At 56.1% G+C, this 15736-nt stretch overlaps 3 protein-coding genes across 3 annotated transcripts; all 3 read left to right on the top strand.

The window, feature by feature from the left end:
* Positions 1–463: 463 nt before the first annotated feature.
* MRS44_002899 (uncharacterized protein) lies at positions 464–1388 on the top strand (the record flags this gene model as incomplete). Its single annotated transcript, XM_046268238.2, has 3 exons — positions 464–582; positions 646–755; positions 895–1388. The coding sequence occupies 3 exons, from the start codon at positions 464–466 to the stop codon at positions 1386–1388; spliced, it is 723 nt and encodes a 240-aa protein (XP_046137010.1).
* A 3047-nt stretch (positions 1389–4435) lies between these two features.
* MRS44_002900 (uncharacterized protein) lies at positions 4436–4915 on the top strand (the record flags this gene model as incomplete). Its single annotated transcript, XM_065622992.1, has 1 exon — positions 4436–4915. One exon carries the CDS (start codon positions 4436–4438, stop codon positions 4913–4915), a length of 480 nt encoding a protein of 159 aa, XP_065479064.1.
* A 7190-nt stretch (positions 4916–12105) lies between these two features.
* On the top strand, positions 12106–13719 carry MRS44_002901 (uncharacterized protein; the record flags this gene model as incomplete). The annotated part of the gene is made up of 2 exons (XM_046270615.2): positions 12106–12423; positions 12478–13719. The coding sequence occupies 2 exons, from the start codon at positions 12106–12108 to the stop codon at positions 13717–13719; spliced, it is 1560 nt and encodes a 519-aa protein (XP_046137011.2).
* Positions 13720–15736: the final 2017 nt, after the last annotated feature.

The following is a 15736-nucleotide window of genomic DNA, read 5'->3' on the forward strand; positions in this document are numbered from 1 at the left end:
GCTAACCTAGACACTTGATCCTAGCCAGCACACTGCGCATGCCCCGAAACAATAGCACACGGACCTATCGGCGACAAAATATTCAGCCAGATATCGTCACCTATGCCAAATACATTCTATTCATCATTTAGACTTCGTTATCAATATCTTTAACTCGTTGATGACAATATCATCGTCAGCTCCCCACTTTACCTCTACGGAAATACCGCCTCGGTGAGCGGAGCTACCAAAACGAGCCAACCACGAGGTCACCTTGGCTTCACCTATTCATCCATACTCACCAAAACCTTTTCATCATCACGGCGACCACGACAAAGATATAAAATAGCCAACCCGCACCCTACATAACTCACATGCAACAAAACTAGAAGCCGACTTACCCAACTACGTTGCGAAACTGGCCTTATCATCAGACGGTCACCTTTGACTCACCACCCCAACAACAAAAACACATACACACAACATGGGTTCACTCCCAGACTACTCTCTGCCGCCGCAGGAGATCACCTTTGATGGCTTCCTCTTTGACATGGATGGCACCATCATCGACTCCACAGAAGCCGTAGTTAAGCATTGGGAAACGTGAGTACAGCGCACTTGCACCGCGTCGCCTGCCATCGGACCGACCAGTTGACATCCCACCAGGATCGGCAACGAGATAGGAGTTGCGCCCGAGGTCATCCTAGAGACTTCCCATGGACGCCGCAGCATAGACATCCTCAAAATTCTAGCACCCGAAAAGGCCAATTGGGACTGTAAGTTACGTTATTTTCCACCAGTCCACAGACAGACACATAGGCCAACCGCCTCACTCTTGAGTATCAATCCACTCCCCGGTTGATTAGGCTCGGCACACGGAACTACCACGGCGAGCAGCTGCTGATCTTTTGGCAGACGTGAGAGAGATGGAAGGCCGACTTCCCAAGTACCACGGCCATGAAGCTGTCGAGATCCCGGGCGCCCGCTCTATGCTCGAGGCTCTCATCGCCGATTCTAGCCCCTGGGCGATCGTCACCTCCGGTACTGTACCCCTCGTAACCGGATGGCTCCGTGCTCGAGACCTGCCCACACCGCCGTCGGATCGTCTCGTTACAGCCGAGTCTGTTGAGGTTGGGAAGCCAGACCCCGCATGCTATCGCCTCGGCCGCGAGCGTCTCGACCTCCAAAGAGAGGATGCTGAGGTCCTCGTGCTTGAGGATAGCCCGGCCGGAATTCGCGCGGGTAAGGCGGCTGGGTGCAAGGTCCTCGGGCTTGTGACGAGCCATACCGTCGAGCAGGTCGTCGCCGCCGAACCAGACTGGGTGGTCCAGGATCTGTCCTCCGTCAAGGTGCTCCGGACCGAGGGAGGCAGGGTGACGATTGAGGTTTCGAATGCCCTCAGACTCTGAGTCCAATATTGACAGAGCCAGAGACGGGGGAGATGGGAAGTGGAACTCTGCGCCCAAGGGAGGGCCTGTTGGACAAGATGGAACTCGCCAGGGAGGAAATCGCTCGATTTCATCATCGTGACAGAATCTTCAGTTGATAGACGGACGGGCGTTGGTTGGGTTTTGCAGGGAAAATAGACAACGTTAGGCCAGCGATCATCGCCCTAGAGAGGGCATCTTGACATCATCAACTGTCTGTCCCTCGGCACTTGCCCTCATCTCATCCCTGGGGATCTCCATCTCGACCTGGCCCACGATGATCGATGATCGACACGACTAAGCGAAGCGGCCTCTCAACGTGCAGTGAGACCCAGTGAAGATATTCCGTCAAGTGCGGAAACCACCTGCTCGAGGGAGATTCTGGTGGTAGATCCCTGACGTGAAGCCTTCATCACCCAGCTGCCCAGGCACCCGGACACTCAGACACTCAGGGCGAGACAAGGGCTCCCGTCTTTGTCACCATTGTCCGGCCTGGATCATCGCGACCTTCCACGCCTCATCTCCACCCGCAGCCCACACAAGTGAGACCTCTCAAAGCCACCTCTGACTGAGCACGCGGTTTCTCGTTGCATGCAGTTCATGCTCTCTTTGTCTTGTCTTGTCCAACATTGCTTTCGGCATCAACTGTCCCCCGTGTCCCGATTGCGCTACCCAGCGAGACAAACGGGCGCCGCCCTGTCTTGCCTTGTCTTCCACAGTCAAGCGCGCCCAGCGATCGCGCCGCTCCACGTTAGCCTATCCTCGGACGTGTAGCATGCCCGGTGCTGCCCTGTTGGAGCCGATTGGAAATGTCTCGGTTGCCGGCTGTCATCGCACCGTCCCCGAGCTCGCCAGGGAAGCTCAAGGGCAGCCAACATTGAGCCCGCTCATCCGTCAAGCGGGGAAGGGGAGGAGAGAACTTCGTAGGCAGGGAAGAGAAGGCGATGTGGGCAATTGTGTCTGCAAAGGCGAAAACCGTTGGTTGGCGTGTCGATTTTTTCTTCTCCCCCTTCCCACCCTTTCTCCCCCACGCTGCCACACGTTGCTGACTCAAGGAGATTGGGCACCCGTGCCCCTGACGCGACGAGACGGTAAACAAAGGGTGATGAGGGCATCTCGGCAAGCCTGGGCACCAAGACTCGCAAAACCGCCGGCGTCGCGAGACGCTTCCAGCGCCCGAGCCGGACCTGTGGCGGTATCACAAAGGCGGAGCTTTTTGCCCTACCTATTGTCGTGTTGCAGTCTGCAGGTACGGTACGGTAAAGAGTAGTCATTCCTTTCTAGGGACCATGCCCGAGGAGGGTGGAACGGAAAAAGCAAACTGTTTAGGTTGGACTGACAGGCAGCACCTATCGCCCAGGAGGATCCAAGTACGTGAAATCACCTCTGGGCTGGTGACATACATCCCGAGGCCTGAACCAACACCAAAATAGCATCAGGGCAGATGAATGGCAAAAAAAGTCTTTCATCACGTTGGACAGCGCAAAGGATTGCGGCGGCAGATGAGATGAGAGCTGTAATCTTAAGCTTGGTTGCACAACATGACGGCCTTCCCGTGAATCCTGCACGCCGGGATACCCTCAGTCATGGGCGGCCTGTCTTGTTGCAGCAAATCGAGATCCGGGCTTCGGCCGGTGACGGTAATCTCGTGCCATCATCTCACGGCTGCAAGGTCCCGTACGCCGGTGTAGCTGTCAATGAGGTCGCTATCCTTTGTAAAGGGGCGGGTAGTGACATGGAGGCTGATCTGGTGGCTTTGCGTCCAATGTCCGCCACGGCGCTAGACGTGAAGCGAAGGGAGTGGTGATTTGGAACTCCCTCAGTGTAAACAAACCTCTGGTGTTGTGTTGTGATTGCTGTTTGCCGGCCCCCCTTGCAACTACTCACGTTGGGCCAGGGGAAGCCAGGAGGCCCCGGGTTGGAAACAAAGGGAGATCTTCCGGTAGGATCAGGATCCATCGGGATCTGGAAACTCATCTGTGCATCCACATTGTCGGAGACGGCCGGGCACACGGGGGCTCTTGCGCGGCCAGAGTAAACAATGCCAATGCACATAGATGTGAATGGGAAAAACACCGTCGCGCGTGCGTGCGTATACAGACGTACGTAGGCTGCAGTAGTAGTGTAGTCAGTGACCGTCCGACTCTTGGCACCCGCCCTATCGTTCGAAAAAGGATGCAATTCATCGTTCTTCCACAACCCCATCGCCCCACGAAATCCCGGCTGGTTGGATTCTCGCTTCCTAGTCCCTTAGGGCCAGCGCCAGCCCCCTGGAAACCCGCCATAGATGCAGACGCCCTCTCGATTCGTGTCGTAGTCCGTGATGGTGGCTGGCGTAAAGGAGATTTGGTCTCCTCTGGCCTCATGCGCCCACCGCAGCCATTCCATGGCGGGCTTTGCCATGTTCCAGATGCTAAACCGATTTGCTTTGTTGTTTCGTCAGCCTAACGTGTGTGGGCACACTTCATGCGTACGCATGTCTTTCTCCTTATTCTTGCAGCCCTGGCCGAGAGAAAAAAGAGGCCCAAAAAGACTATGGTTGAGTAAGAGTCCGAGCACTGGCAGCATGACGTGTTTTTGCAACCCCCAGCCTGCCGGTGCTGCGAAAAGAAATCTGTTATGCCAACACATCGCCTCATAACAGCGAGAGATATCAAGTAAGCGAGAGAAAAAGAAAGAAACTAGACGAGACCGCCCTGTAGGCTGAATCTCGCGGCACTGATGGGTATCCCCCTTTCCCGGCAAAAACACTCAACTCGTCCTAGAGTACGGACATGAGGTAAAACACCACGACTGTGGTTTGCGTCTTGTCGATAAGAAGCAATGGCTCTGAACCCCTATGTGCTCCAGGTCAACGGAGCGGCTCCCAAGTGAAGCAACCGTTAGCGAGTCAGTTGCCAGCCGCCTCCATCGCCCCACTTCGGCGCGGATTCGGTTTGGCGAGTACTGGGTTTTGGACGGGTCCGGACGTGGTGGTGGGAGTCGTAGGCATGGGAGCAGAGAGGCCGGAGCGAATGGTCAATATCTCCATGGCCGAAGACCCCAAACTCCGTACGGGAGTCCGAGCAGACCGGAGCCCCGTCCGGCCCGACTCCACTTGTGTGAGCTTGTCTTCTCCCAGGTTCCCTATTTGGGAAGGCCAGTGCCGTTACGTGATGATTGTTGATGTTGGAGCTTTGATGAGTTTGGAACTTGGGCGCTTGTACACCATCTCCAACTTTGCGTCCGCCTGTCTTGGCTTCCTGGGCGGCTCATCACCAAGTGTCGGCATATACGGCGCCCAGACTTTGCGGATCTTGGGCCTGGTACCTTGGGCCTGGACTCGGAACGAGGTTTTCGTCTTGTTTCGCGAGGCAGCCGCGGCATCGCTTTCACTGGTGATCGGCTTCTTCTTCCCACTTCACGCTCAACTGGAGAGAAACGCCAAGAACCCTCACCCAGCCCAAAGTCAAGGCCTTAGAAACAACTTTACTGCTGCACGAGCAGCAGAGAGTCCTGAGAGGGACTAGTGCCACCGCCGAGGCTTGCTGGCCACGTGTGAGAGGGATCCGCTTCTGGCATTGCTGGACAAGTCGAGAAACGCGGCACCCCCTGACCCCTGTCCCCGGTGCTTCTTTGGGGCTGCTTGCTGGTCCCCCCTCGTCGTTTTCTGTCGTCTGATCCCCCATGATCCTTGACGGTACGGCGCTCTCTGGTACCCTCCGTGTACTCGGGGAAGAAGACCGCCCAATGCGCTGTCCGGAAAAGGCATGGGCATGAGCTTTGCGCCTTGAGCTCACCCTCCTGCAGCGCATGTGCCAAGGAGACCAAACAAATCCCCAAGAACCTCCGCCGTCTCGAACCTTTCGTTTGATAGAGCTTTCTTTTCCCAACGGCACGCCCGACGACAGGCTTCAATATACCTTGTCCCTGAGGCATAGGGTTTAGGTGCATATCCTTCCCCAGCAACCTGGCAACCCTCGTGGTCTTGTTGAAAAGTTAATTGCAAGATCTCGCCATGCCATTTGGAGGAAATTTGTGTCACCTAGCTTCCTCTTGTATTGTGAGACGCCTGTGCCAGTATGGGTTCATGTGCTCCGCCGGAAGCAATCCGACGAATGCTGATGGCAAAGAACGAACCGTGCCCTTCACGTCGCACCGAGTGTTCGTCATCCTGTTGGTGAAAGGTGCAGGGAACTGGGTTCAAAGGTTATTGGGGATTTGAGGTTGGATTGCCGAGATAGGAACCCGTACGATCGAGTTGAGAAGAGGCGCAGACAGAGAGAGTGAGTTCAGCGCTAGCTGCAAGCCATCGGACAGGGGCTTCGGACTTTCGCATCACCTTGGGCTGGCCTGAATGGCTCAGGAGCTGCCCAGATGGATGGAGCTTGACGTGGGAGTGACTCGCCACAGCCTAGAGCTTTCCAGCGTACTGGTAACTACTCGCTAGCACCTCCGACGATCCCACTCTGTCTCCATTTGGCCGCTACAGTATTACCAATGCGGCGGATGACCATGACCTGGTCCTTGGGTCTGGCGTTTGAATCTTATCACAAAGGTTGCAACCATCTGGTTGTTGACATTTACCTAGATCGTGTAGAATAGCCTCTGCGAAGCTGTATAGTGGTGTTTGGGTTGTCGGATCAAAGTTGGAGACTGTAGTTGCCCTATCTCGCCTGGACGGCTCCAGGCGCCCGGCGGAGGGCAAGCTTCCGGAGGAAAAGATCGGTGATATTGCTGTATTGGGCGACGCTCAACGGGCAGGGAGACATGGCAGACCAGCTTTTCCTCATCGGCGCTAAGCCCAGGGCTCAAAACTCGCAAGGCAGCAGCCAATCAATGGGCCGTAGATGCTAGGCTCCGCAGCGGTTCTGAGACATTCTCTCTGATGAGGCAGCCGTTGTGCTTGTTCAACGCCAGGCGGGCGGCTGAGGGGCTCCCCGGAAACACCACAAAACGGGGTCCTGTTTCGCTCACAGACGTCCACAACCTTTCTAAATCGTACGTTTTTCAAGATGGCCGTTTCGCTCCCAGACTCTGTCGCCTCGGTCTCTCCGCCACTGTCGTCGCAGCAGAATGCAGCTCAGGGTGATATCGCGGCCCGTGTTTCTAGCGCCCGGTGCTCGTAACCGAGGGACGGGTTCAGCTATAGCCATGATCCTGGAATTTCCAGGATTTGGATTCAATCGGAGCCTCTGGTCCTCGCCAGTGCTACACTCCTTTTGCGCGATGTTGCGCTGTGCACCGCTTGGTAGCAAGTAGTCGCCGAAGGCCCACTCCGCGGAGCGTGGTATTGGTCGAAGAAGGCCGACACTTGCTACGCCTGCAGGCAGACTCGAGCAGCTGTCGACGTGGGAAAGAGAATAGACCGTACTGGACTGGGTGACGTCCTCAACTTGTAAGTGCCGAGGGGGGATGAAAGTGCTGGTTGTCGCTCAATTGGCAGCTCAATCAGGAACAGTGTCCTGCAGTCAGCTCAGCATTCTCAGCTGGGAAGGGGTCGAAGTTGTGAGCGCTCCTCGATTGCCTGATCTGGACTCGATGCACTGCTGGTTTTGGATGCCTTCTGCTTGAAAGGATCAGCAATGCAGCCTGATGACGGTCCAGAGCCGCACCCACGACGCAATCGCCGAGGTGATCGACAAGATCTGCCCCCGCCCTTCTCCCCGGAACAGGTATACCCGGGAGCAAAGGCAAGGCTGTCGGGTCACTTGGGGATCAGGACTCTTGTGCCTCGGCGCCATCGCCGCCGTTTGGCCCACCGGCTACCGTTGATCCCGTGAACGGTGGCCATCCTTTCCTGCGTCTTGGTCGTTAGCAATCCAGACCTGTGGTCTTGACCATTGCTCCTCCCCTTGGCACGGAAGATGCCGCAGATATGGAGTAATTAACCCCCAAGCACCTCCCACCTTGGAACTTATGCCAAGATATGGGCTTCTGCCCCCGCTCCAAATGCTTAAGCTCTCGAGTTGGGCCTTATAGGGGCATAATAGTGCACATCTTATGGAGATCATCCGTCTTGGACCTGGGCAAGCAATGACCGTCCTGGTACTCGCTGCAAAGGCACCCAGCACGATGTGACACATCCGTTTCCCTTCCGACAACACCAACAATTTCGCATCTGGCACCAACAGACGGTTGCTTCTCAACTTCAGTTGAAAGCGGCTATGTTCTTCCGCGGGGACGAGTGAAAAAAGGAAACGCGCTCCCTTAGAAGCCGCCCTAAGCGGGTGCGAGTACGGATTTCTCACCCTCACGCGGGCCTAATTGAAAGCCGAGACCGTTCTCTTCGGTTGTGCCGTGAGGTTTGTTCTGCTTTTACCCCACTCGGTACCTGAGAAGTGGATGTGCAGCACACTTCAGAATGGAGAATGGCCCACTGCTCCCAAGCATTCGTCTTCCTTTTGGGATTGGTCAGGGTGTAGATGTGCCTCCCTGCACTGAGAGTATCAATCAACTGCTGGCATCGTGAACGCGCAACGGAGGAGACATGATTGAAGATGGTGAAACGGCGTCACTGACTCCAGCGCGCCGAGAACACGGCTGCTCGGGTTCTTCCCCTGAGCCCCGTTGGTAACCAGTGTTTAGTGATCCATGGTATGGTCGGCCGACGAGGGCAGTGTGATGAGGGAATCGGCGAATGTGCTGGACAGGTAGGTTCCACTCATTGGTACAACACACAGCGGTTTACGACCCCGAATCTCAGCGGCACACACCAGCCGGGCTCGTGTAACCCTCATATTGGCGTATTCTCGCGAACCAGAAGCACGATGACGGCGCTGCTGTGCTGTACCATGCTTTCGATCGATACATCACCTCCAGCTCTCAAGGCTGACCAGGTCCTGAGCGCTTCTCCAGCTCCAGGGCACTGCCTGTTTGGGAAAAGGTGGCATGTCTCCACCCCTGTGCTGTTATCGTCTCCGGTGACCCGCCCCGGCTGGCGAGACTCAAGTGAGTGCCCAAATCGTCGCTTAATCCATGCCGTTGATTCGCATGCCATTGAGCACCGTTGAGGCACATGGGTGGCCAGCGACTGAACGATCCACCATCAATTCCGCTGGCAGGCCTTTCCTTCGAACATTGATACGCCGTGTATTCGACTCAATTGGGACTATCCGTCGTCTGCCCCTCAAGCCTCTTCACGGATACATCCCCAATCTCCCCACTGCATTGGTGCCAGCCCTGGCGTCTCTGTCCTGCAGGTGCGCAATTTGCGGATGGGCCCGCCAAGGGCCAACCGCTTGTTCCCTTGCACCTTTTCACCGGTCGTGGCTTTGATCGTCCAGATGGGCAAACCTTGTTGGTGGGTTGCTGCTGCCCACGTCTTTGAGCAGCCTCTCAATGTCGTCAACGAGTGGTTGTTCGAAGTTGATACACTCTCTGTGGGCGAAACATCATGACGTGAAGACAATCAGATGGATTTGCATGCATGATGGCCTGAATATCGCCACAGAACCGTACGACAGTTTCTTGGACTCGGAAATGTCAAGAGCCGAAGAACCAACTTGCTGGAAACCGGAGCGGTACACTGCAGGTGTGGTGGCAAGCCGCTTACACAACTTCACGCAAGCCGTCGTTTCGCTGCCGATCGTGCCACGCCCCTAGAGACACCAACTTGAGATGCCCGATATCCATCACTGCGTGATGAACAACAAGGTCGGACGTGAGCACTGTCAACGGCTAGCATCTCCCTCGGCCGTGCCACCACCCAGAGCTGTCACTGTCGCCCCATGCTCCCCTTGAGCGGTGTTGAGTGGGCGCCAAAGAACGAGAAGAGGTTGCCGATGCCATCGCTTCCAGCGTCGCACAGAGGCTGGGGAAGGCTGAGACTGACGGCCAACACGTCGCCCAGCTGAATGGTCGAGGGTTGCATTGCTACGCATCGCTTGCGCTCCGCTAACACCAGTTCCATCGGCGAAGAAGAGCTGTGCGCTTTGGTGAGTCTGGATTCTCACATCTGCCTCGCTCGCTGCATGGGGGTCGCCCAACAATCAGGGGTTCTGGGGTTGTCCGTGTGTTGTCGGTCGACTCACGCCGCCTTTCTCAGTGGTCGAGATCGGGACGCTGGAAGAAACTTCTTAGCTCCGGGGCCTGGGCGGTACGTACTGCGTTTGTCTTGGTGCTCACTTGCTTGGTGCGAACGACGAGCCAAGCGTCCCGAGGCCGAAATTCAAGACTGTGGACTGGCGGCGGGGATTGACGGAGTCTTTTGCGAGAATCGCAAACCCTTTACATGGGGGTATCTCGAGAGCGGACGATGCTGGCGCGATCAACTGCGGTGTGGTTGCACAGCTGCGAAGGGATCCTGTGCCATCCGCCATCCGCCAGCCGTCACGACCGACATCCATGGCGCTGCTGTGCTGCATCGGGGACACAATGGCGGGTGCTTAATTTGCCAGCTGTGTGCCCCAATAGGATACAATAGCCGTCAGGATCACATTTGTGCGGCAAGAGACCGGGACAAGCTGACCGGAGATGCTAGGAGTGCCTTGCACAGTAATGAGATTGCTTCTATAGGATGAAGGTATTAAAAAAAAGCAAGCCATGAAGTGATCGCAGGCCAGGCCGTCATGAGAATACGGCATCGACTGTTGAGGTTTGAAAGTGTATGGTGTGAAGTGGCAAATAGCAACCTGCGTCAAGGGCTAGCGAGCTAGAGACTTGAAGAACTAGAAACGGAAAGCACTCTCTGTTTCGGGACGTCGTCCTTCTGCGCTCTCCCGAGTCGGGTTAAGGAAGGAATGCACGGTAGGCACCCGGTCGCTCATCCGTGCAGCTCCGTTCCCGCGACTGTGCTCTACTGCGCCTAGGGGAGGCATGCCTGCAGCGACCACAGCACCCGAATGCACTGGGAATGGTGCCCCTTGCCCCCTGTAGGACTGCTGACAGCAGCCCACTGCAAGCGCTGGGACCTGCGGGGGCTTCTGGCCGGCTACCCGTGCTCGCACTGTCCCGGTCACGCACCGCACCGCACCGCACCTCAGCTCGGGCCCGGATCTGCTTGGATATCCCGACTCCAAAGACCAGACCAGGTGCTCATCACCTTGCTTTGACGCGCCGTCTAGGCCCTTACGGGCTGGGATCTCACCTGCCATCTGCATTACAGCTCTTACCAACCGTATCCATGGCGAATGGTGTCACTCACCGGAACCTTGCGCAGGCCTGTCTCCCCGCAAGTTGTCGGGTCGTTGATGTCCAGACTGCCTGACCTTGGATGGTCGGTTATGTGGCCAAGGAGCCGGTGTGTGGAAGCTCCCCTTCCCTTCGAGTCATCTCTCGGCGCCCCTACGGCCCAGCATGACACAGAACCATGCCCAGATCTTGACCACGACTCAGGTGTGGGCATGGCTGTGCAACAACCTTCCTCGGACAAAAGATTACGACACGGCGATGGCATCAACAAGCGATGGACAGGTCCGCCTCCTTCGCCGCCCTGCCAGCGCCAGCTTGTGCAAAGGCGCATCAGCCCCTTGAGCTAGGTACGACATTTCTAGCGCGCGGCCTCCACTGTGGCAGCCCTCGCAGACTCCTTGGAGCATAGGGCCAGGAGACCCAATCCCTATCGCGGCCAAAACCAGGTGGGCGCGGGACCCGCCGGTCCAATCCCGCCAGGTTGGTGACCCAATCCTCGCGATGCTGGGCCAAGCCCTCCGAGGGAGGCTTCGGAGGGAGATAGGGAGTGGCCTAAGTTGGTGGACAAGGCGCCGCCACGACGGCAGGATAGGTCGGCGCGGTGCGCTCCCTCGCCGGCCCTGTGCCTGCAGACGCCCGGGGTGCATTCCTAGTGAAAACACTCGGGTAGCCTTGTCGCTGGCAAGGGCTGTGGGCGGGCCAGGGCGGACAGGGGTTGAAAGCAGGGATGAGCTTGACGACGAGCCTCCAGCTTGGGACCTGGAACCCAAGTTTCCCAAGGTACCTGGCCAGAGCGTCGCGCCCGGACTGCTGAGGACTGCTGTGTACCCTCCCGCCGGTACCCAGAGCGTGGAGCCGCTGCGACTCTGCCCTTGAGGAGACCTTGGGCTAGAGCTCTCCTGGGTACTCCCTGTACCGAAGCCCTCGCCGCGATGGCGGATGTGATCTCCTCCCCCGGCCACGGTCTGTGGTTGGGATCCAGGGGTCTGATTGCTCTCCTCCACCCCAGTTCACTCGGGTGCGAACCCACACGCCATCTCGCAGACCGTCATGACGGGGCCAGATGACTGCCGGTGTTTCCAAGGCCCAGGCTGGCTGTGTGCTGTGTGTGTAGCTCCGGCGTCCGCAACGCGTACATGTCTTTCATTCTTTTACCCTCCCACGCCCCTCCCATCCTCCATGACTGTTTTCCCTTCCGACCAAAGACCTCCTTCGTCTACTTCATCCTTAAGAGGGCAGTTTTAAGTGAGCTTTGTCTCACCATTGCGGTACCCTTCTCGCTTGCCCAGGACCACTTGACATCCATCAGCGCCTATTCAAAAGACGACTCGAATCCACCACTCTCAACCACCTCCGATCACCCACGACATCTTCACTCTTTTTGTCTCCTTGATATCGTCCAACGTCTTGCTCTCACCAAGTCATTCTTTGCTTGAAGTTGTCAGGATCCAATCCGCCACTCGTTCAATCTCCATCGACGCTTCATAGACCAAACAGGTCTCGACCAAGGCGATCCCACGCGGGACTGAACCCTCATTCCAACCACCACCACCAGACCACCTCCCACATTCCACACAAGTAGCCCATGATGGAGAACATGGGTTCCTACCATCAGCCCCAATGGTCTGGCTGGGGCTACCACGGTGCCGCCAACCAATACCCCAGATATTCTCAGCAGCTGCCCAGTTATGCCGCTTACCTCCCGGAGTCGATGGAGCTGTACAATGCCCACCAAGGTCACCTCCTCCACCATCACCAGATGTCTAGGACAACTGAGACAAAGCCTCGCCTCTCCAAGGAAGAGGTTGAGATCCTCGAGGCCGAGTTCCAGAAGAACCACAAGCCCAACAGCAGCACCAAGAAGGCCCTGGCCGAGTCCATGAGAGTCGACAATGCCCGCATCAACGTTTGTTACTTGAGCCCTTCCAACAAGATCCATTCATGGCTAACGTGATGACAGAACTGGTTCCAGAACCGGCGAGCACGGGAAAAGAAGGAGAAGAACATCCGTGAATATGCTGCCAAGCAGAAGATGGAGAAGGAGAAGGCTGCCAACGAAGCTGGTGTCTACTCTGACGATGAACGGCGGTGCGATCGAGTTGTCTCGAGCGCCCCCTTCCCCGTGCAACATGCTGTCAAGGCTGGACCTACAGACCTGTCCACATCAGAGCAGGACAGCGAGACCGATGCCAGTCAGTCGGATTTCGGTGCTAGCTCGCCCCTGGGTGTTTCGGCCAAGGCGACTCCCGAACCTGTCTCGGTCTCTAGCTATGGTCAGTATCCTCAACTGATTGTGCCTAACGAGGAGGATGAGCCCACCCCTTGCCTGTCACAGCAGTGCTTCCCCGTCCCTAGCAGACTATCCGCATCTCCTGTGCAGGAGCAGTATCTGTATACCAACAGCAGTCTTGCTGTCAACGAGGCCGCCCAGCCCATGGCGCCGTTGAAGCGGTCACCCGCCATGGACATTGCCTCTCGACGAAACCGACGACCCCCTCAGCTTGCTATCAATGCTTCTCGCAGCTACTCGGCATGTGCCCCTAGAACTGGGATAGACATGGGAAGAAGGGCAGACGTCGGCAACTCTATTCGTCGTGTTGCTTCGGCCACAGGAGTTGGTCGCATCAACAAGCCCTCAGGTGGACCTCGAAGCCCATACTTTGATCGCAACCCCGACATGCTCCTGCAGCTCAACCGTTCTCCCAACTTCACGGGAGCCACAACGATCGCACCTCCCACTCCCAACACACCTGTTGTCACAACTCAGCAAGGATTGTGTGAGGCTACACCATCCAGCACGGTTGCATATGAGGAGAAGTATCCGATGGACCTCGCCCTTCACGACCCAACTCTCCGAACACCGCCCACCACACCTGGTGTCATGGACAACCTCTACAACACTGACTCGGCATACGAAGTTGCAGTATCAGACGAGCCCCTGGTGACTCCTGGACTGGGTGGTTTCCCCAACGACTTTGACATGCCCGGAGCATCAGGCCAAGTGCCCAACTACCTTTCCAACAACTGTTCTAGTCAGCCTCAGACACCTTCCTATGGTGCCCAGATGGGACCCGCCTACTTTGGCTACGCTGGCGGCAACGCCGAGTACAACTGGTCCGACGACGCTTCTGCCTCAGCACACTCCTCGCCAGGCCAGCAGAATGTGCAGTTCATGAACATGACGCCATCGAGCTTCACATAACGAGTCGAAGAAGCAACCATCTCCTTACACCACCTACCTCAAACATACGTACACGAACGCACACGTCACTTATCATCAGCGGACTGTGATTTTATCAACTTTTGCATTATAGCGATATCCATTCATGTTTTCTCGATGGGAGATTGTACAATACGGACTGGGTGTTCCTTGTCTAGCTTCCATATCAATCGATGATGGCCATTGTTGCTGCTATCGACCCCCATCCACTTTCTATTTGTCTCTGTCTTTCTGGTATTTCACGAATGAACATAAAAAGGCATCATACCCTAATGTAATGGGAGGACGGTACAGGTCGGCGCTCTGGGTTGAACATAGGGGAGCATAACGGGGTGACTTGGGAAGCTTTGTGGAAAAACATTTCATGAGAGCATGCGACAGAGATAGAGCGCCAGCTCACAAGTTGGAGGAGACGACGGGCATCGGCAGCCTCGTCAAGTCTCATCTGGAGAGTAACGACATACGGATGCCAGGACTGTGAGAGGGCCAGCAGCCAGGAGAATAGAGCCCCCCCAAAAGACAAATCCAATCAAGACAAAACATTTCTAAAGCTAAAAAGAATCCATGTGACCTCATCTACAATGATCCACCGGTGATGTCACGGAAGGTAACATGATCACCGGATGGTTCATCGGGGGAGACTTGTGGTGCGATCCCCCTAACGTTGACTTGGAGCCACCAACAGGAGACAGAGTCGAGGTTAAATGGACGACAAACGACGGCAGTCAGGTCCAACCGCGACGGCGCGAGAATTCGGGTCAAGCCTCAAACTCTACGATTATCGTGGTGGTGCAGCACATTCCTTTCCCATCAGGTCGCCCGTCCTAAACAGGAACGGGAGGAGAACCCGGGTGGGCGGGCGACAGTCCATAAAGTCTAATGAGGATGAATTGGAAGCGGGTGTCGCAACGCCCGCCCGTCGTCGTGCAAGCCGGGGACACGGTCACACTCCGAACGGGATAAACCGAGCGAGTGGAGGGAGGGGAACCGGGAACCTCGGTGACCCACCCCGGGCAAGGCCCCACCCGAATAGCCAAGTTTCTTGGTCGTGCAATGGGAAGGGAAGGGAAGGGGAAGGGAAGGATGGAGCCGCGGGGGATCGACACTGCAAGTGCTGGGGATTGTGCCGGATCGATCAAGGGCGGTTGAGATTACCGATCGAGGGTAACTGTGGGTGCAATAAACGAGATTTGGCCAAGTCGCGTCAGAAACATTTTTCTGTTTCTTGGCCAGGCTGAGCTGACAGCCAAACCGGTTTCTCCCCTTCCCTTGGAGATGCACATCACACAACAAGCCACTTGCATTGCTCGGCTTTCAAAGGTGTTTTTTTGTCATCTTGAGAAGAAAAAACTCTGGCGGCACACCGAACGATGATCAAAAACGGCCTTCGGTTATAGAGATACACTTTGGAGGCTGACGGTTTTTCTTTCCTTTCTACAAAGGCTGCCCTGGATGGGCATCGCCCAACTAACGCAAGGGACGGCCAACTTTGCTGAAGCTGCCCTTGCAGCAACGCGTGGGGCTTTGGGTGAGCCAACCAGGGCGGGACGACTTAAAGGGCTGTGGCTATAAGCTATCCAGCTAGCACGACAATGTGGATATCTTGAGGATCATGAAGTCTCCAGGCCGGGATTGTGGGCGAACGGTCTCCCAATCGAGATTGATATTCTTGGCAGATTCGTGTGTGATGAACAAGTTTTGGGAGTGTGCTGGTAGCTGGCTGTTGAGCGAGCCAATCACGAAAACTCGTCAAGCTCCCGAACTGGATTCTTGAACTCTCTTTATTACCCAAGTGGGCGGTTTTTCATCCGTTACTCTCTCATTACTGGTTCAACTAAAGGGCAGGAATGCTGGAAGACCTTGGACCAAGAGTTTCCATGTCAAGATGGACACCTGGGTCTGGCACGGAGCTGAGCGTGAATGGATGTTGAAACAGTATCCCGTCATGGCATAGAATGAAGATGCTTGCCCTAGAAAGGAGCTTCGGCCTACTAATAGA

The sequence above is a fragment of the Fusarium solani genome (genome assembly GCF_023522795.1).
Source record: "Fusarium solani strain SB1 chromosome Unknown bctg00000001, whole genome shotgun sequence".
Classification (NCBI taxonomy): Eukaryota; Fungi; Ascomycota; class Sordariomycetes; order Hypocreales; family Nectriaceae; genus Fusarium; species Fusarium solani.